The sequence below is a fragment of the Carlito syrichta genome, unplaced genomic scaffold, assembly GCF_000164805.1.
Source record: "Carlito syrichta isolate Samal-C Ts95f unplaced genomic scaffold, Tarsius_syrichta-2.0.1 Scaffold311939, whole genome shotgun sequence".
NCBI classification, from domain to species: Eukaryota; Metazoa; Chordata; class Mammalia; order Primates; family Tarsiidae; genus Carlito; species Carlito syrichta.
This window is the reverse complement of record NW_007256035.1, coordinates 245365-268495: the sequence shown is the minus strand read 5'-3', so window position 1 is coordinate 268495 and position 23131 is coordinate 245365. Positions and strand designations below refer to the sequence as shown.

The following is a 23131-nucleotide window of genomic DNA, read 5'->3' as shown; positions in this document are numbered from 1 at the left end:
TGTTAATATGCATGGCAAAATTGAAGAGTAACTACCAAAAGACTATAAAGAAAAGGCAACAAAATACCAACAAGAAAACAAACAAAAATCTCAATTAAAAAGTAGAAAATAATTTTTCAAAATTAAAAGTTCTGAAGCTTGGTTGCACAACAATGTATACACTTAATACTACTAAACTATATACTTTAAAATCATTTAGATGGGAAATTTATATTATATGTATTTTATCACAATTAAAAATATTTTCAATGGAAAGAGACAAAAAGAAGCAACAAAAACAATGACAAACAGAAAACAAAAAATAAAGTGGTAGAAACATGTCCATACACATTAGTAATCAAAATAAACATAAAAGGGCTAAGTTTACCCTTTAAAGACAGTCTGCTATACTGAATTAAAAAATGAAATCCAGACTTTAGTAGAAAAAGCATTATTAAGAAAAGGGAAACAATGATAAAGTATAATATACTAGGAAGAAATACCATTATAAGCTTCTGTGCAGTCTACAAGACAGTCTCAAAATATATTTTTAAAAAAATTACTGAAATTGGTAAAATTGATAAATATATCACTATAATGAAAAATTTCAATTTCTTAATCATTAATAAACCAAGCAGACAAAATAAATAGTGAATATTAAATAAGATCTGAAAAAGATAAAATTGACAAGCTTCACATATAGAAGCTTGCTCTCTATATTGGCAACACATACTGTTTCAACAACACATATTTAATGTTTTAAAAATGGAAGAAGCTAGGCCATGAAGCAAGTCTCAGTAGATTTCGAAGAATAGATATCACATAGATCGAGTTCTTTAATAATACTGCAATTAAATTAGAAATAAAAAAGAACTCCCTACATTAAAAACTTTAAAAGATACTTATAGATAACTCATTGGTCAGTGAGAAAAATCATAAAGGATATCAAAATACATAAAAAATTAAAAATATAAAAACAACACAAATGTTTTAGTATATACTAAAACTTGGAGATGCAGTAAGCTTCTAAGCTATACTTAGAAGAAGACTTATAGCCTGGAACATGAGGGAGAACCAAAAAAAAGAAATTTATTTATAAAAATTGTATATTTAGTCTTACATGTTTAAACTTTGGTCGCCTCAAAATACTCTCTGATTGCAATACAACCACTGAGACGCTTTCTCCACTGCTCAATACGGTTTTTGAACTCATCAATTTTGGTGCCGTTTAGTGCATCTGCCATTTTTTGTTTCACTTCTTCCACATTGACAAAATGATTCCCTTTGAGAACTTTTTTCATCCAGAGAAATTAAAAAAAAAAATCCTCAGGGAGAGATCAGGTTAATAGGGAGAATGGGGTACAAGAGTCATGTTGTTTGGGTCAAAACTGCTGAACACGCAGTACAGAGTGGGTAGGTACGTTGTCATGGTGGAAGAACCAGTCACCTGTTTGCCACAACTTTAGATGTTTCTTCAGCAAATCATGACACAACCGTCTCAAAACTTCCAGACACTGGGCTGATCTTTTGATCTGGAGTAACAAATTCCAAGTGTACTAGAGGGGCCTACCCTTCAAAAGATAATTCTGTTTTTTGAAGAAGTCACCCTCGTGTATATACAGGGGAAAAAAGGTTGAAATTCCATGAGACAGCAGTTAAGTTAGAGATAGAACAACACGATAAATAAGCTGAACTACAAAGAAGATAATAAAGATAAGAGCATAAATCAATGAAACAGAAATGAAGGAATAATGAGGTACAACACAGCCAACAAAGTTTCTTTGAGAAAAACAATAAAACAGACATCTGGTAAGATCAATTGAGGGAACAAAGATGAAGGCACAAAGAAATACTAGAAGAGAAAAAGAAATCTAAGTGAGATCAAAAAAGATAATTTAAAAATATGACAAAAAGAACTTTATGTCAATAAATTTATTAATTTATGAAACGAACAAATTTCTATAAAAATACGATTTATCAAAACCATTTTAAGAAGAAACTGAATGACTAAGTAGCTCTATTCCAGTTAAAGTAAACCAATAGTTAACAAAATTTCTCCACTCAAGCCAGGCTCAGTGGTGTATACTTGGAAGGCTGAAATGGGAGGAGTGCTAGAGCCCAGGAGTGTGAGACCAACTGTGGCGATATAGAGTGATGCTCTGAAAAAAAAAAAATTTTTTTTTTTTTTTTTTTGCTTTTAAATTCCCGTATCCTCCCAGTGGTGGAGGAGAACCTCCAGGTCCAGATGGTTCTACAGGTGGTTCCCCTAATGTTTTAAGGAATAGAGAACATTTCTCTTACACATCTTTTCCAGAAAAAAGACGAAGCAATATTACCCAACTCATTCTATGAGACCAATATAATCTTGATCTTTAAAAAATGACAGGAAAGGTAAGAAAACAAAAGCTACAAGCCAATCTCACTCATAAAAACAAAGTTAAAAGTCCTAAAAAAAAAATCAGAAAATCACTTTCAGTGACATATAAAGTAAATACACACGAACTCTCTATATAAACAAACTCCTTATGTTGAAATTCTAGCTCTACTGCTTTCTATATCTATGACTCAGTCTCACCATATGTAAACTAAGAATCATAGTAACAATACCTAATTCATGGGGCTGTGATGAAGATTAAGTAACCTAATATAAGTAAGGCACTCAGAACAGATATCTGCTACATAAATATGACTTATACTATTAGAATGTTATTTAGGTGATAATACATTAGAAATTTAGGCTTAACCAAGAAATGTAACAGTGGTTTAATACTAGAAATAAGTCTATAAATGCAACTCACCACATCAACCTATTGACGAGCAAAGATCATATAATCATATCAACAGAACACAGAAAAGCATATTTAATAAATCCAATGCCATTCTTAGTAAAAACTATTAACAAAATAGGAATAGAAGGTAACTTCCTTAACCTAATAAAAAGTATTTACCAAAAATTTACAGTAAACATTACCAGTGGTAAAATATCAAAGATATTTGCTTTAAAATCAGGAATAAGATACAGATACTTGCTATCACCATTTCTATTCAACATTGTACTGAGGGGCTACTAAAGTAAGACAAGGAAAGAAAGAAAAGTCTTAAGAATCTAAAAGGAAGAAACAAACTGCCATTATTTGCAGAAAACCTCAAAGTATCTAAAATACATCCCATTAAAATGAATAAGAGAGTTTAGCAATGTTGCCAGAACAAAATCAATGTAGAAAAATCAGTAAGAAAACAAATTTTAAAGACATTTGGAATGTGAAAAGATATAGAGAATAATAAATTTAAGGAAAGGCAAACAAGACCTGTATGAAATATTATGGAAGAACATTTTAAAATGCCTTTAAATATATGCAGAGTTATAATGTTTATGAATAAAAAAGACTGTGGGATTCAGAGAAACAATGATTTTGCATACAGTTGGGCCCTCCTGAACAAATGTTAATAAAACCTAGGCTAAATGCCTTGGAAAGTAACTAACTTACAAGTGAGAACAATCCTAACAGATTTGCCTTCTAGAGGTAGTATGTTGACATTTCAAGGTGGGGTGGGAGAGAGTAAGAGTCTGCACCATGGAGACTTCCTCTGGCACAATCAAGACTTACCACAGCCTTAAACTCCTGGGCTCAAGAGATCCTCCCACTTCAGCCTCCCCAAGTACCTGGGACTATAGGTGTGCGCCACCAAGCCCAGCTAATTTTTTAAAATTTTGTATGGAGACATGGTTTCACCATGTTGCCTTAGCTGGTCTTAAACTCCTGGGCTCAAGCAATCCTCTTGCTTTGGCTTCCCAAACTGCTGGGATTACAGGCGTGATCCATCATGCCTGGTCCTAACAGTTTAATCTTTAATAGTTTTCTCTGTTTGTCATTTTTATTACTTTTACCAGCCGAGAGTTATTTATTTTATTTTTAATTCCATTTCTTTCCTGGCAGCAACACTTATAAATCTTCCCCAGAAGGGCATCATTCTATATTATCAGTGTATTATGTGCTATATCATTGAATACAATTTATACTATGTCATAAAATGATTACTTGTTTGCATTGGCTAATATTAGTCCCAACATTATTTTCTTTGTTCATGAAAGCCATAGTGTTTAGCAGTACCTGGTTCAAGTAAAGCATTTTTCTCTAGTGCTTGAATGTTACTTACCCTCTGGATTGTGTTACAGAGTCTTAGTTATCGATAAATTTTGTTAATGTTTATAACAATGTTTCAGTGTTACACAAAGATCTTATGAAAATGACTTTAGCTTGTTCATCCAAGCTGCTTTGAAAGATAAGCTGCCAGGTGCAGTGGCTCAAGCCTGTAATCTCAGCACTTTGGGAGGCCAAGGTGAGAGGACTGACTGAGCCCATGCGTTTAAGACCTGCCTGGCCAACTTGGTTAGACCTCATCTTTTTTTTTTTTTTTTTTTGAGTTGGAGTCTCACTCTGTCACCCAGACTGGAGTGCAGTGGCTCCCGGCCACCGCAGCCTCGCCAGCTGGGCTCCAGCGATCCTTCTGCCTCAGCCTTCCAAGTAGGCGGAACTACAGGCGTGTGCTACCACACCCAGCTAGTTTTTGATTTATTGTAGAGATGAGGTCTCGCTGCCCAGGCAGGTCTCGAACCCACAGGCTCAGGCAATCCACTCACCTCAGCCTCCCAAAGGTGCGGGATTACAGGCTGAGCCACCGAGCCCGGCTGGTTAGACCTCATCTTTACAATAAATCAAAAAATTAGCCAGGCGTGGTGGTGCATGCCTGTACTTCCAGCTACTTGAAAGGCTGAGACAGAAGGATCGCCTGAGCCCAGCAGGTGGAAGCTGCGGTGGCTGTGAGCATGCCATTGCACTCTGCCTGGGCGACAGAGTGAGACTCCAACTCAAAAACAATAAATAAATAAAAGAAAGATAAGCTGATATTTTAAAAATAATGAAATCACCAAAGAAATTTTAAATTACAGTCTTTTAAAATGTTCGTATCAGCCGGGCTCGGTGGCTCAGCCTGTAATCCTGCGCTTTGGGAGGCTGAGGTGAATGAACTGTCTGAGCCCGCGGGTTCAAGACCCGCCTGGGTAACTTGGCGAGAACTCATCTCTACAATAAATCAAAAAAATTAGCTGGGCGTGGTAGCGCATGCCTGTAGTTCCAGCTACTTGGAAGGCTGAGGCAGAAGGATCGCCGGAGCCCAGCAGGTCAAGGCTGAGGTGGCTGAGAGCGGCCACTGCACTCCAGTCTAGGCGAAAGAGTGAGACTCCAACTCAAAAATAAAATAAAATAAAATAAAATGTTCGTATCAGCAACTCATAATGAACATATGCCTGTATTTTAAATCTTTTCCATAGATACTAAATAGATTCTACTATTTTCTTACTTCTTCATAATGTTTTAAAGTAACATTCACTTTTAAATAAATCCTTTAATTTTCCAAAACAAAGATTCTGAACTTTAAAGCCTCAAGAATGAGTTTCTTAATTACTAGCCAATAATCAAATGACATACACCAAAGTAATTCTTAAATCTTCAAATCAACTTTTTTAAAGATAAAATATACTATATAATATTGTAATTCATTATGAATGCATTCAGTATCCTATATACAAGATTAAAAATACAGAAAAGTCTTTAACAATCTATTCTTTTTTTTTACCTTATTTAGATCTTCTCTTTCTTGTTGTAATGTTTTGATTTGTTTTTCATAAGCCTTGACTTGTCTAAAAGCATCATCTAGTTCTTGCCTCACAGAATTAGCTTCTTCAAGTTGCTGTTCCAAATGACTTGACTCTAAAAACAAAAGACAATATTTCTTCTACTATTTGCATAAAAACAAATGACTAAACCCAAATTTTAAAACAACTAAAATATTGTTTTAAAAAGTATTTTGAATTTGGTACAATATTAGGTATATTGACACCACAAACCAGCATGACTCATGAAATTAAACGCATATCAGTTCACTGTAATGACCATGTATGGCATATGTCAATGTGACGATGTGAAAATTTTATGACAGAAATGTCTTATATATTTATTTGGGGGGAAAAGACCATACTTCCAAAAACAGCACCTTCAGACCAATTCAAAACTTAAAATTAAGAAAGAAGAACAAAACCAAACAAACAATAAGACAGTTTGCATCTACTGTGGCAAGCATCCTAGTGCTGATGCTAGTCAAATTACTGTTAGACAGTTTTGCTTTTAATAGTGTGATTCCAGATCTCGCAGCCTAGTTTCACTCTTGCCTATTGGAAGAATAAACTCTACTTTCTAAAAGTAAATATCTGAAAGCCTCTGATCCAAATCAGTTCTTTATTTTTCAGATGAAGAAAGTCAGGGAGATGAAGAGTTTGCCAAGGACACATTGCTAAATAAGTACCAGAGCTAAGACCAGAGCCCAGGAAATCCTGCACTGACCTCTCCAACTTACAAAGTAATGTTAATAGATAATGTTAACATTATCACTTCAGAAGGGTTATTATGAAATATAATTATTAATTTTAACATGTGCTCAAATAAAACTTAATAAATTGATAGGAAAAATTCTTGGCATCAAAAGTAAATTAGCAGATTAAAGAACTAAAGCCAGCAAAAATAAAGAAATCTAAATGTATTCATATTAATTCTGTTTTGGATATTTTCTATTCTTTACACTTCACTTCTCTTAGTGACATCCCCAGAGAAGTAATATCAGCATCCTCTAGGACCTTGGATATGCAGAATCTCAGGCCCCATCCCAGACCTAATGAATCAGAATTACCCAAGATCTTCAAGTGATTCATTTGTACATTAAAATGTGATAACAAACTAACAAAGTATTCATATTGTTGAGTCTGATGCTTTTAATAAGTGAAGTAGTGTTAATAGTTCTATAGAGAAGAGCATTTCATTTGTATAGGTAAGTTCTGTAGTCTATCATTTAAATATAATATGTACTAAATGCATAAATAAAATTTAATTAGATTCCATAAATAAAATAATTTACTATGTCCAGTGCTGTAAATTTATAGATTAATAAAAACGTAGCTATTTGGAAAGTCTAGATATATTTGTTAATAGCATAGTTTTTAACAACTTTTGAAAATACATGCAAAGTTGTATTTAACTGGTTGTCATATTACCTTTTTTTTTTTTTTTTTTTGAGTTGGAGTCTCACACCGTCGCCCAGACTGGAATGTAGTGGCCGCTCCCGGCCACCGCAGCCTCGACCTGCTGGGCCCCGGTGATCCTTCCGCCTCAGCCTTCCAAGTAGCTGGAACTACAGGCGTGCACTACCACACCCGGCTAATTTTTGATTTATTGTAGAGATGAGGTATCGCTAACCCCCAGGCCACAGCCATGTCCTATTAGGAACTGGGTGACACAGCAGGAGGTGAGCAGCTGGCAAGCAAGTGAAGCGTCATCTGTATTTACAGACACCTCCCACCGCTTACATTATTGTCTGAGCTCTGCCTCCTGTCAGATCAGTGGCGGCCATTAGATTCTTATAGGAGCACAAACCTTACTGTGAACTGTGCACACAAGGGATCTAGGTTGTGCACTCCTTATGAGAATCTCATGCTTAATGATCTGAGGTGTTACTGTTTCCCATCACCACCAGATGAGAACATCTAGTTGAAAGAAAACAAGCTCAAGGCTTCCACTGATTGTGCATTGTGGTGAGTTGCAAAATTATCTCATTATATATTACAATGTAACAATAACAGAAATGAAATGCACAATAAATGTAATGTGCTTGAATCATCCCAAAGCCTCCCCACCACCCACTGACCCTGACCGTGCAACAACTGGCTTCCTGTGCTACAAGAATTGAGAGAAGGTTTTTTTTTTAAAGGCCATGACTAAAGCAGTACTCAAAGTGAAACACGAGTAAATTGGAAAGGGGTAAGACGGGAGTCAGAGGGAGATTAAAAGAAAAATCAAAGCATCTTCCTGATCCACGAGGTGCATAGTTTCATAGCTTTTCCACTATGTCACTTTTCTGAGATAATAAAAGATTTCACTTCTAATCATAAGTAAAAACGACTCCCTCATTATCAATCCTTTCTACTCATGAAAGAGAGGGAGAAAGGAAGACAGGAAGAAAGGAAGAGAGGGAGAGGGGGAGAGGGGGAAAATGAGAGGGAGAGAGCGGGGGTTGGGGGGAGAGAGGGACAGAGAGAGAGGTGTAGGAGTGTGTGTGTGTGTGTGTGTATGTGTGTGTGTGTGTGTGTGTGTGTGAGTTTTGGGGTGGAGAGACAGAGACAGTACACAGAGGCACAGATTCCCAACCCTAAGGAAATAAAAGAATGGAGTTAAATAGGTACATTATACATTATAACAAATTGTTCATTTAAAAACAAAAAGCCCAGTCAGGCTCGGTGGCTCAGCCTATAATCCCGCCTTTGGGAGGCTGAGGTGAGTGGATTGCCTGAGCCTGCGGGTTCGAGACCCGCCTGGGTAACTTGGCAAGACCTCATCTCTACAATAAATCAAAAAATTAGCCGGGCGTGGTAGCGCGTGCCTATAGTTCCAGCTACTTGGAAGGCTGAGGTGGAAGGATCGCCAGAGCCCAGCAGGTTGAGGCTGCAGTGGCCGGGAGCAGTCACTGCACTCCAGTCTGGGCGGCAGAGTGAGACTCCAACTCAAAAAAAAAAAAAAAAAAAGCCCAACATTTTCTCATATAAAAATGTTAGATGAGGTATGAATTTTTATTTTTGTCTGCAGATATTAGCACATATGTATTTAGTGTCTGTTATACAGTACTGGCATGAAGCTTGGCAATAGGAATACAGTAGAAAAACAAACTCTGTTCTTATCCTTTAGGAGCTCAGAGTGTGGTAAGGAAAGCAGATTTTACAAATAAGTTGAAAAGAATTATAAATTTGTAATTTTTTTTTTTTTAGGAATTTTAAAATATCAGAAAAACTAGGGCCAGGCACCATGGCTCAAGCCTGTAATTCCAGTACTTTGGGAGGCTGAGGCAAGAGGATTGCCAGAACCCGCAGGTTGGAGACCAGCCTGGGCAACATGGTGAGACCTCATCTCAACAATAAAAAAAATTAGCTGAGCCTGGCACATGCCTGTAGTTCTGGCTACTTGGAGGGCTGAGACAGAAGGATTGCTGGAGCCTAAAAGGTCGCCACTGGGGTGGCTGTGAGCACGCCACTGTACTCCAGCCTGGGCGACAGAGTGAGACTCCAACTAAAAAAAATTTTTAAAAAAAAATCAGAAAAACTGCTATAGGAAAATGCATGATATAGTCATTAAAGGTATTTGTGTATGCAAAAACCTTGCTTAAGAAGTATCTAGAGGAATGTTGGATTGAAGATATTTTCGATACTTATTTTCTTCAGAGCTAGACTTAAAGTTGAGGTTACTTAACCGGCAGGTTCTTAAGGGAGTCTTGAATTTGTTAAACAAAAAATGCAGTATCAGTGGAGCATAATACAAATGTTACATCTGTAGGTAGGAATAAAAGACAAAGCTGGAGAGGTAAATGGGCCTTGTAATCAAAACTGAAATATTTTAATTTTATCCTGGAGGCAGTGGGGATTCACTGATGATATGTATGTCAAAGCTGTGACATGAACACATTTACATTTTTAAAAAGCTTATTCTAGAGACTTCAAGTTCTGGGGAGATGGAATAGATATATTTCACAGTCTTCCCATTAAGTACAACCTAAAATCCTGAACATTATACATAAAACAAACATAAGAAGATTAAAATGTGAAGAGAAAAACTAGGATACTGGAGCCTGAGGAACAACATAATGGTAAGTTTTCTTTTTGGTTCACATATCTCAGAATTAGAGTTAAAGAAGATGACAACCCATAAAGGCCAGCAGTTATACAGAAAAAAAAGCCCATCAAAAGTCTGCTCTTTCTAGTCAAAGAACCAGGAAAGGGGTAGACTATGAAGACAGAAAACTCTTAGAAAATAACCATTCCACTTGGGTTAAATCACAGAAAAAAACTGTGGCTCAACACTTGCCCATGTCAACAAAGGAAAGGTGAAAAGCTAGATTTCCAATCTCATGAGGCTGCATTTAGGTGCCAAACATACCCACAAGAGTAATCAGAAGTAGGATGTTCATTCCTACTAGCTAGTAACAAGCTCCTCCCCACATACAGTATCAGTGGAAACCTTATGGGGAACCTGAACTACCTCTCCCAACCTGGCAGTGATGAGGGGTTCTTCTGCCTTCCTTCTGGGGTGGTATCAGAAGAGAGTAAGAATTTTCACTACTGTCCAGTGGTAAAAAGGTCATCTCCACCAAAGTGTCAGCAGAAACCATGCAACAGTCTGGAACCCCCAACACCATTCAGCAGTGATGAGGAATTATCCCTTGGATATCAAGAATGGCCAAGTGGAGATACTATACTTCTACCTCAAACTGGCAGTAATGAGACAGCAATCCCTTTTCCACTACTAAAATGGTGTCAGGAAAAGCCAGTTAAAATGATTCAAATAAGATCCAGTCTTTAATTAAAATCACTCATTCTACCAAGAACCAGGAAAATCTCACCTGAATGACAAAAGATAATCAGTAGATGCAAAATAGCAAGATAACAAGAAATATTAGAATTAAAGCATCCATAATAAAAATCTGTCAATGAGTATTATTAACATGCTAAAATAAATGAACAAATAAAAAGGCCCGAGCAAAAATATAGACAGTCTCAGCAAAGAAACAGACTATATAAAGAACAAAATGAAAATTTTATAATTAACACCATAACTGAAATAAGAAGCTCAGTAGATGTGCTTAATGGCACAAATGAGGTGCTAAAAGAAGGAATCCATGAACTAGAAGATATAACGGTAGATATTAAACAATATGAACAAAAGGAAAAATAGAATAAAAAAATAAACAAGGCCTCAAGGAGTTGTGGGGTGATAACAAAAGAGCTAACATTTTTGTCATTGGAGTTTCAGAAGAAGACAAAATAGCCAGGTCTGAAAAAATATTCAAAAACTTTGCCTAAATACTCTGCTTACATAATGCCTAAAAACTTTTCAAATCTGGAAACAGAAATAAACCTACAGATTCAAGAAAATGAACAAATTCCAAACAGAATAAATCTACAGAAATTCATGCCAATACACATCTTTATAACTGAACATCAGAAAATTAAAGAAAAACTCTTAAAGAAGAGAAAAACAACATCTTATAAACCACGTAAAAATTCTCAGAATGACAGCGAATTTCTCATCAGAAACCATGGAGTCCTAAAGGAAATGGCACAATATTTGCCAGGTGCTAAAAAAAAAAAAGAAAAAAAAAAAAGAAAGGACTGTTAATGCAGTTTCCTATGCCCGGAAAAAAAGTCCTTTAAGGATAAAAGGAAAATCAAGATATTCTCAGATGAAAAGAAAAAATTCCAAGAGAATTAGCTGATAGCAGGCATACCCCACAAGAATGTTGAAAGGAAGTTATCTAAACAGAAAGGAAACAACAGAAGAAGGAAGTCTGGAACATTATGGAAGAAAGAGCACAGTGTGCAAAAACATGGGCAAATACAACAGGTTTTTCTCCTTTAGAGTTTATAAATTATCTTTCATAGCTGAAGGAAACGTAACTTTATCTGATGCGCTTCTTAAACATATGTTGAAGAAGTAATTAGGACAATTATAAACAAGGAGAGTAAACAGATGTAAAGGGAGATAGAGATAATAATTCTATACTTCACTCAAACTGGTAAAATGACCAACCATTAAAAAAATCTCCACAAGCCGGGCTCGGTGGCTCAGCCTGTAATCCCGCGCCTTTGGGAGGCTGGGGTGAGTGGATTGCCTGAGCCCGCGGGTTCGAGACCCGCCTGGGCAGCGAGACCTCATCTCTACAATAAATCAAAAAAATCAGCCGGGCATGGTAACGTATGCCTGTAATTCCAGCTACTTGGAAGGCTGAGTCGGAAGGATCACTGGAGTCCAGCAGGTCGAGGCTGCGGTGGCCGGGAGCGGCCACTGCACTCCAGTCTGGGCGACAGAGTGAGACTCCAACTCAAAAAAAAAAAAAAAAAAAAATCTCCACAAAGAGATACATTACAGACGAACAAAAATGGAATTCTAAAAAGTGTTCAAGTAATTTAAAGAAAATAGGAAAAAAGAAAACAAAACTAAAAAAATGGAAGGAATAAAGAGAAAACAAAAAATGAAATGGCAGATAATCTTACTATCAATCATTATAATTAATAACAGATTAATTAAACACATAATTACACATGTTCTACACTCAATGTAAGTCATCAAAAATTAATAATTTATAATTCAATTAAAAATTAAAAGAGATCACCAGAGTAGATTTAGTCACCAGGGAAATGTTAATCAAAACCACAATAAGATACCACAAATCCACTAGGATGACTAAAATTTTTTTAAAGTGGCAAGGAGGTGGAAAAATCAGAATCTTTGTGTACTGCTGGTAGGAATATAAAATGGCACATCTGCTGTGAAAATGTTTGATGGTTTCTCAAAATATTAAACATTGAAATTTCTAAATGACCAAGAATTCCACTCCAAGGTATATGACCAAACTTAATGGAAAGAATTAATGCAAGCAAATATTTGCATGTGAATGTTCATAGCAGAGCTATCCACAATAGTCAAAAGGTGGAAATATTCATCAAGAAATGAATGGGTAGACAAAATATGGTATATCAATTCCATGGAATATTACTCAGTCATAAAATGAAATAATGCATGTTACAATGTGGAGGAACCTCAAAAACATAAAGCTAAGTAAAAGAAACCAGACACAAAAGATCATACATTATACATTCTATTTATATGAAATATACAGAATATGCCATGCTACAAAGAGAGAAAGCAGATTAGTGGTTGTGAGGTGCAAAGAGCATAAGGAAATAAAGAGTGCTTAATGGACATGAGGTTTTGTTTTGTAACTAAATAACAGTAACAGCTGCACAACACTGTCAATATACTAAATGCCACTGAACTGTACACTTTAAAATGGTTAATTTTATTTTGTGTGAATTTACCCTAAAAATTTACATGACAAAGCTATACGTTTGATAGTCAAATACACTCAATATGTTTTATATTGTTAAATTTTAAAACTAAAAATATCAAAAGTAATCTTCAAGTCCAATTTTTATTAAAGCAGTCATTACAGAAGAGAATTATACATACAGTAACAGATGTTTCTTACTAAGTATTATGTTAATAAAAAACAGTAGTAATTTTAAAATGACATTGAATTAGGGAAATAAAGGGGAAAGTATTCAACTATGAAAAATTTCTTAAGGTGACAATGGATGACAAATCATTTCTATCAATGTATTAAAATTATTAATTTATTAAAATATTTTCCAAAAGCCAAACACTAAAATAAATGAACTGTTAGCACTATTCAAAATGAACCAAAACACACTTTTAGTCTAAGTTAAAAATAAAAGATGGTAAAACATAATGTTTAATACAATAGAGCAAATTTTTAAAAAATGACCCAATTAACTGCATGCTGCCTAGAAGAAGAAAGAGAGGGACATTACAGGATAAAAGTGCCAATCTACCAAACAAACATAACAATTCCAAACATTTATAAACCAAACAACAGAGCTGCAAAATATGTAAAGCAAAAGCTAATAGAATTGGAAAAAGAAATATAAAGATCTGTTATTATAATTGGAAACTTCAACACATCTCTGTTAACAATGGAGAGAACAACTAGAAAGAAAAGCAGCAAGAAGATAGAAAACCTCAATAACACCATCAATCAACAAGATCTATCTGACATTTATAAGACATTCTACCTCAATAGAATACACATTCTGTTCTAGTGCCCATGGAACATATACCAAGATGGACCACATCCTAGACATAAAACAAACATGAATAAATTGAAAATATTTGAAATCACACATCATTTCTAAGTGTCAGTTACAGGGGAAAAAAAAAAGAAATCTTACAGAAGGTGTTCTCCAACCACAGTAACTAGAAATGGAAAACAGAAAGATAACAGCAAACTCTTCCAACACTGAAAACAAAACAACACACTTCTAAATAATCCATGAATCAAAGGGGAAATCTTAAGAGAAATTTTTAAAAAACTGAAGACGAAAACACAACATATTGAAATTTGGGGGATATAGCAAAAACAGTACTGAGAGCAATTTTCAACCCTAAATACATGCATTGAAAAGAGAAAAATCTCAAATCAATAATCTAAGTTCCCACCTAAAGGACATAGAAAAGAAGTACAAAACAGACCCAAAGAAAGCAGAAAGAAGAAAATAAAAAAACAGCAGAAATCAATAAAATGAAAAACAAAAACAACAGAGAAAAATCAATAAAGCAAAAAGCTGGTCTTTGAAAAGACCAATAAAATCAACAGAAAGAGAGAGACTTTATGTATACCAGGAATTAAATGGGATATTCCAACAGACCCTGCAGGCATCAATATAACAGTAAATTATGAATAATAAAGAAATAATAAATCGGGCTCGGTGGCTCAGCCTGTAATCCCGCGCCTTTGGGAGGCTGAGGTGAGTGGATTGCCTGAGCCCGCGGGTTCGAGACCCGCCCGGGCAGCAAGACCTCATCTCTACAATAAATCAAAAAATCAGCTGGGCGTGGTAGCGCATGCCTGTAATTCCAGCTACTTGGAAGGCTGAGGCGGAAGGATTGCCGGAGCCCAGCAGGTCGAGGCTGCGGTGGCTGGGAGCAGTCACTGCACTCCAGTCTGGGCAACAGAGTCAGACTTCAACTCAAAAAAAAAAAACAAAAAACAAAAAGAAATAATAAAGCTTGAACAACTCTACACAGATAAGCTTGACAACTTAGACCAAATGGATTAATTCCTCAAAAATCATAAACTACCACAACTTATCTACTATGAAATAGATAATTTGACTGGTCTTATAATTATTAAGAAAATTTTATTCATATTTTGAAAGCTACCATAAGAACTCTCTAAGCCCAGATATTTTAATGAAAACATCTACAAAATGCTTAAAGAATGAACATGTATTCTGCATAATCTCTTGCAGAAGAGAAAACAGGAGAGGGGGAAAATTTTTATGAAGAAAATATTTCTCTGACAGAAACTAGACAAAGGCAGCATAGTCATACAATAATAAATTACAGTCATCCCTTTGTATGTGTAGGGGACTGGTTCCAGCCCCTACCCAATGTGTAATGAAATCTACACATAAAAAAAACATAAAAAAAAAAAAAAAAAAGAAATCTACACATACTCAAGTCCCACACTTAGCCCTGTGAAACCTGCTATACAAAAAGTTGGCCCTACGTATATGCAGATTTCACTTCCTGCGAATACTGTATTTTTTACTTAAGTTTGGTTGAAAAAAACTTCTGCGTATAAGTGGACCTTCACAGTTCAAATCCATGTTGATCAAGGATCAATTGTATATGTAAATTTATTTTAAAATAAATTATGCATAAAAGTGTAATTTTATATTGCTTTGGCATCCATTTTGAACGCAGGTTTAGCGTTTCTCATTCCAGAGGGTTTAGTCACTCTGGATAGAGTTTCCAGTTCTACAGCATACCAAATGGCTCAAGCTGATGGCCAGAGGTAAGAACCTAGAGACATCTCTTCCATCTAGCAGACTCCTGCTTTTCTGCCACTTCCTTTAAAGGGACAGTTCAAGCCTTTACGCCTAAACTGAAAGTGTTTCATACCCTGTTCCCCAGTATATACTGATAGGCGCCCTGCTCTCCTGCTCTAGGCTCCCTCCCTATCTACGAGAAGTGTTTTTTGTGTGAATAAACCATTTAAAAAATCTACTCAGTTGAATGAATAGTGAATTACAGATATTTACCTGTTACTTGTTTCCTTAGTTTTTCAATTTCTTCCTTTAAACTTTTTATTTCTAAATCTTTGCTTGCTGTTAGTGGACCATCAATAGTTGAATACTGCAGAGCTTGGACAGTCTGTGTTGACTCTTAAAAATAGAATAAAACAAAGAATGAAAAACATCACCATGCTTTAATTTTTTAAATCTAATAAAAATATATTTCTGTGTAAAGAAATCCTTATATAATTTTACAAATCAAAACACTTACCCACCAACAAAAAGCATGCAAACACATTAAAATTAAGTCATAAAAATTTCATTGCATGTCTTTAGAATTTAAATAGATATATAATCTATTTCCTAAAATATGAGATTTTTGGTTTAAAATACTGTTGGTATACTCTGCTAGTGAATTAACCATTTAGTTCATTTTTGATCTAGCAGAGAACATCACCACGTGATAACTCAAAAGTGTTGTATATCCAGTAAATGAAGAAATTAATCTAGGGTTTAAAAGGAGGTTTAGACATGTTAACACATATATGCCAAAGTGCTAGCCTTCCAAACTTTGAAAGTTGAGGCCCACCTACAGATGACTTTGGCTCATCAGTTTAGTTAAAATATCTCGTTACAATAGAGATTTTTTTTTTTTTGAGTTGGAGTCTCACTCTGTGGCCCAGACTGGAGCGCAGTGGCACGCTCCCGGCCACCACAGCCTCTACCTGCTGGGCTCCAGCGATCCTTCCGCCTCAGCCTTCCGAGTAGCTGAAACTACAGGCACGCGCTACCACACCCAGCTAATTTTTGAATTTATTGTAGAGATGAGGTCTCACCAAGTTGCCCAGGCGGGTCTCGAACCCGCGGGCTCAGGCAATCCACTCACCTCAGCCTCCCAAAGCGCGAGATTATAGGCTGAGCCACCGGGCCCGGCTAACAGAGATTATTAATTTATCTTACAGTTCTAACCAGATGATACATGGTGTTAAAGAAACATTAATACTATAGAGACTAATTCTCAGGTATCATCAAAACATATGGAACAAAAGAAAACTTTAAAGTCTTTCTAGGTTAGAAATGAAACTCTGCTTTGCCTAAAGTAGATATTGTGCTATTTATGAGGGGTTCCAAAATATTAAGTTTCTCCAATTTATTGTAATTTTTGTGAGTTAGTGCAAATCATTACTGATTCCTTTGTGTGTGTGTGTGCGTGTGTGTGTGCGTGCGCACACATGCATGCACGCACATGTGTTTGTGTATCATGCATGGTGGTCAATAAATATTTGTTAATTTGAATTAAAGGTATAATATATGCTATATTGTGCATCTGATCAAGATTTTCTACATCCAGTAGGTATTTCTTACACATTTCTTTTACTTTGGGTTCAAAACATCCTACAAATTGGCCCTTTTTAACGTTTATTGTTTGGAAAAGAACATTCACTGTTTTTCCTTTTTTAAGACATCTCAGTTGGGGGTGGAACATAAGGAGACATAAAAAATACCCAAAGGACAGTAATAGGAATGATTTTCCCTTCTGTATCTCACTTACTGGAGGGTATGGAGGTGGGGTAGTTGTCCTTGCTCCTCACTGCCCCGTTTTCTCTCAGTAAAACTCCTAGGTCTGCTGAAGCACCCATTTCCTGTTTATTTAGTTATCTACTTGCCTTCTCTATCTTATTCTCTTCTTGAATAAGGACTTTACATGTTGTTCTCTGCCCTTCTTTCTACTATCACTCTTTTGCTATTTTTAGTGACCTAAATATCAAAATCCATCTAACACCCTGGTTTCTCAGGCACACAAATCCCCAGTGGCAGATACTGGGTTTTATTCTGTTATCAGGCTACAGTGTGCATAGGCGAGGTGGATCCCAGTCAAAACTGTGGCTGGTTTACAGTAATGTAGGATGGAATTATTCAGTATTGGTCAAGAACTAGATATATGACCAAGTTAGAACTTAAATAGTACCTTGAGAATAAATTCACTAGGGGGCTTGTGGGAGAGGTTTTAATCTCCCATTAAATGAGAGATGTATGAAGTGAAATGAATCTTTTTTTTATGGTGTCTGAATATATACAGACATGAAGATGGAACTCTGGCAATTCTGTGGAATCATATGGGGAAAGCCAGGAAAATTAAATAGAGAAGCTACCCCAATATAAATACCACAACCATTTGCCTCTTGACTTATTTAAGATTTACAGTCCAAAACAATCTAGCTGATAGGTTTCTCTCCAGCACAGTCACCAAATTAATTGGTCATATCCAATTAATTTGCTTCATATCTTTACTCAAGTGGTACCCATCATGTTACAGAAAAAGGATGGGAAAGGGGGGTGAGGTGTTGACACAGTGTACTAGGAGATTGCTACGAGCATAGAATCTGGAAACCAAAGAATGCTCAATATCTCACAGAGTGAATTTGAAACCATCTCTCACATGAATAAAATTACCCTACCCCAAATGCTTGTAATTCACCTACTGAGAAATTCTACTGTACATTTTGTCATTACCAGTATCTGTACAACCTCCAAAATTCTCTCTCTTATCCTTACAGCTTACTCACACTAGGAAACTCTTTAACAATTCTAAATTACCACCAGGGGTGCCAAGCAAAACCTCCCTAACAATTTTCATTCTTTTCTCTTACTTCCATACTTACTCTGGTTAGATTCCTTGGTCCATCACTGTTTTGCATACACGTGTACTTCAATTTCTTTACCTTTCTCTCCTGCATTGTACTTAGCCTAGAAGGTCACAATCTTGGCTAATTCCTACTCCCCGTCTGACTCTATAGTTTCACCCATGTAGGTGAAAACAGCAGAAGAAAATACAGACACTTAAAATTTATGATTACTAACCTTAAATAGCTTGGCTATGTCTGGCAATGCTAAAATATTTCCTTAGTCCATTTACTCTTCTCTAAAGTGACCACTTCACATCTTCTCTTTCTCTTGTCAAATATCTAATATCTCCTCTACATTCCTTACTCTCAGCTGATGACCCTACTTTGTACTTGATGTATTGTCTGTGACCTCATAACAGAATACAAACTGATGTGATGGGGCAAGTATTTTTATCTTTGTCTGTTCATTATTGTACCCCCAGTCATGTACAGAATAAATCCCAGCTCACTGGTACTGAGTAAATAGTTGAAAAATGAATAAATGGGCTTATGTCATTTATGTTAACCTAACTCATTGCTATGAAACAGGTAGTGATACCAAAAGGCAATGATCTTACATTTTTGTTGACTTTGCTCTGTGCAGATATCAATTATGTGAAAAAAATACTCTCTAAGAACAAATTGAAGAATTCAAAACATTAAAAAAGAAACCAAGAAAGGAAATTCTCATTCATAATAGGATGGATGAGGAAGAAACAGGTCATTAATCTACTGCTATAAACAGTAAAAGTACAATATACAATTTGAAAAAAATCTTATTGTTAAAGACATCATACAGCTGAGAAAGCAAAGAGATTAAGTAAAATAAACCAGAGAGGAGCAAGTCACTCTGAGGTGAAAAGGCGATTATAACTACTTATTACCTGAAAAATGCTATCCTGAGTTTTTCCTGATATATTACCTGAAAAGAAAAACCATCAAACCTTCTGGAGGATATGCGGGGCTGATGCAACAATTTAGAAACCTAAATAAACAGTGCTTTTATCCCCATGGTGTATTTTATGTGTTATACCTACAGGCTGCATAGGAAGTCAAGGAGCTTCTAAAAATCAAACTGAGATCTCCTACAGCAAGGGTCCCTAACCCCAGGGCCACAGTCTGGTAACAGGCCCTGGTAACAGTCTGTGGCCTGTTAGGAACCAAGACACACAGCAGGAGGTGAGTGGTGGGTGAGTGTGTAAGCAAAGCTTCATCTATATTTACAGCCACTCCCCATCATTCACATTACCACCTGTGCTCTGCCTTCTGTCAGATCAGTGGCAGCATTAGATTCTCATAGGAGCACAAGCCCTGTTGTGAACTGTGCATGCAAGGGATCTAGGTAGCACATGCCTTATGAGAATGTAATGCCTGATGATGTGACATGGAGCCGAGGCAGTGATGCTAATACTGGGGAGTGGCTGCAAGTACAGATTAACATTAGCAATGAGGTTTGGTTGCACAGAGACCATAATAAATCAATTGCTTGCAGAGTCATATAAAAACCCTATCAATGAGTACACAATAAGTGTAATGTACTTGAATCATCCTGAAACTATCTCCCCCTAGCCCTGGGGGAAAAACTGTCTTCCACTAAACCAGTCCCTGATGCCAAAAAGGTTGGGATCCACTGTCCTACAGTACTTAGTATTTCAGAGACGAAGAGCCTCGAGGAAGAGAATCTGCCTCAAACAACACATGACTAGTTTCCTCATCAAGACATGCACCAAATCTGTAAGTGTTATAAGAGGCTAAAGGTCAGAATAAATCTCCCACAGTGTATAGAATGAGGGAGAAAGAGACTCAACCAAGTTCTATCTAGTTCCTGCTTCTTGCCATTTGAAATAAGGGATACAAGCTGGGCTCGGTGGCTCAGCCTGTAATCCCGTGCCTTTGGGAGGCTGAGGTGAGTGGAATGCCTGAGTCCATGGGTTCGAGACCCACCTGGGCAACTTGGCGAGACCTCATCTCTACAATAAAGCAAAAATTAGCCAGGTGTGGTAGCGCGTGCCTGTAGTTCCAGCTATTAGAAGGCTGAGGTGGAAGGATCACTGGAGCCCAGCAGGTCGAGGCTGCGGTGGCCGGGAGCGACACTGCACTCCAGTCTGGGCGACAGAGTGAGACTCCAACTCAAAAAAAAAAAATAATAATAATAATAATAAAAGTCATCTATAACAAACCACAATCAATGTCATACTGAATGGGCAAAAGTTAGAAGCATTTTACTTAAGAGATGAAACAAGATAAGGATGTCCACTCTCACCACTCCAGTCACAGCAATCAGTCAAGACAAAGAAATAAGATGTATTCAAACAGGAAAAGAGGAAGTTCGTATGTGATATGATTCTCTATATAGAAACCCTAAAGATTCCACAAAAAGGCTCCTTGATCAGATAAGCAACCTCGGTGAGTCTCAAGATACAAAATTCAACATTCAAAAATCAGTGCATTTCTAAACATTAACAACATTCAAATCAAGAACTAAATCAAGAACACAATCCCATGCACAACAGTTACACACAAAGACAACAACAGCAACAAAAACCATACACACACACCTGGAAATACATTTAACTGAGAAGATGAAAGATGTCTACAACAAGATCTGGAAAACACTGCTGAAAGACATCAAAGATGACACAAACAAATGGAAAAACATTCCATGATCATTAAAAGAATTAATATCGTTAAGATGTTCACACTGCCCAAATCTATCTACAGATTCAACACAATCCCTATTAAACTGCCAGCATCATTCTTCACAGACCTAGAAAAAAACAAACTTAAATTCAAATAGAAGCAAAAAAGAGCTCAAATAGTCAAAGCAATCCTAAGCAAAAAGAACAAATCCAGAGGCATCAGATTACCGACTTCAAACTTGACCACAAGGCTATAGTAACCAAAAACAGCATGGTGCAAAAATAGTCATATGGACAAGTAGAACAGAACAGAGATTCCAGAAATAAAGCTACTGACCTACAGCCAACTGATCTTTGCCAAAGCTGACAAAAATAAACACTGGGGAAAGGACACCCTATTCAATAAATGGTGCTGGGAAAACTGGCTAACTATATGCAGAAGAATGAAGCTGGACCCCTTCCTCTCACCATAAGTAAAAATTGACTTATGATAGATCAAAGACTCAAATGTAAGACTTCAAACCAATAAAATTCCTAGAAGAAAGCCTAAGAGTCACTCTTTGTAACATCAGCCTAGGCAATGAATTTATAACCAAGTTCTCAAAAGCAAATGCAACAAACAAAACATTGACAAGTGGAATCTAATTAAACTAAAGAGCATCTCACAGCAAAATAAACTATCTACAGAGTTAATAGACAACCTACAGAATAGGAGCAAATATTTGCAAACCATGTATCCAACAAAGGACTAGTATGCAGAATCTACAAGGAACTTAAATGAATCTGAAAAAAGTGGACAAAGGACACCAACAGGAAGAAGACATACAATCAATAAACATGAATAAATGTTCAACATCATTAATCATTAGAGAAATGTAAATCAAAACCACAATAAGAATAACAGATGACCAAAGCTCACCATCATGCAATATACCCATATAAAAAATCTGTGCATGTACCCCTTTAATGTAAATTAAAATGAATCTGAAAAAAGTGGACAAAGGACACCAACAGGAAGAAGACATACAATCAATAAACATGAATAAATGTTCAACATCATTAATCATTAGAGAAATGTAAATCAAAACCACAATAAGAATAACAGATGACCAAAGCTCACCATCATGCAATATACCCATATAAAAAATCTGTGCATGTACCCCTTTAATGTAAATTAAAACAAACAAACTGCATTTCAGCCTTGTCCAAGCTCAATTCCTGATTAGATGAAGGGGAAAACTTCTCTGAAGCAAAAATAAACTCCATTCTCTATGTTATTTTTATTCATGATATATTTCATACAATAAAAACTATGACAACTGGAAAAACATAAAAGCATAACCAATAATTAAAACAGAAACAAAGGAAGACTCACAGATGTTTCAGATATTGAAATTAGCAGACAAGGACCTTAAAATAACTAGTATTAAAATGTTAAAGAAAATAGACAAAAAGATAGCTGAAAAAGATGGGGAAATTTCAACAGAGAATTAAAAACTTAGAGAATCAAATGGATATTATTTAACTAAGAGAGACATCTAAAAGGAAGATTCACTGGATGGAGTTACTAGCAGAATAGATAAGCAGAAAACAGAACGAGTGAATCTGAAGGTAAGTCAATAGAAAATATTAAAATGAATCACAAAGGAAGAAAAAAGAATGAAAAGAACAGAACAGTACAAAGGAAATGTGGGATACCATGCAACATATATAACTGGGGTCCCAAAAGGAGAGAAGAAAGTGAATGAGGAAAAGAAATAACTAGAGATTATGGCTTAGAATATTCCAAAACAAATAAAAGATATCAATCAAAATTGTAGAAGCTCAGTGAATCCTAAATAGGATTTCATATTAATATCAAGAAAGCTGTACCTAGGCAACTTTGATATCTCTCTTTGTCCATATTTCCTTAGCTAGGCACACCATAGGCAAACTCTTTGAAACTAAAGTTAAGGATAAAATCATCCAACAACACATTTCAAGGATCATCCACCATGATCAAGCTGGCTTCATTCCTGGGATGCAGGGTTGGTTCAACATTCACAAGACCATGAACATAATTGAGCACATTAATAGGTGTAAAACCAAGAACCACATGA

The 23131-nt window shown here is 36.1% G+C and overlaps 1 protein-coding gene across 6 annotated transcripts in view; it reads right to left on the bottom strand.

Annotated features, from left to right (window-relative positions):
* Window positions 1-23131, bottom strand: part of CDC42BPA (CDC42 binding protein kinase alpha) — a 338092-nt gene that overhangs the window by 130141 nt on the left and 184820 nt on the right. For all 6 annotated transcript variants that reach the window (XM_021718207.1, XM_008069336.2, XM_008069337.2 and 3 more), the window contains exons 11-12: window positions 15755-15877; window positions 5617-5750 (exon numbers count right to left, since the gene is read on the bottom strand). In XM_021718207.1, the coding sequence (XP_021573882.1) occupies window positions 5617-5750; window positions 15755-15877 (257 nt within the window). The remainder of the gene's footprint in view (window positions 1-5616; window positions 5751-15754; window positions 15878-23131) is intronic.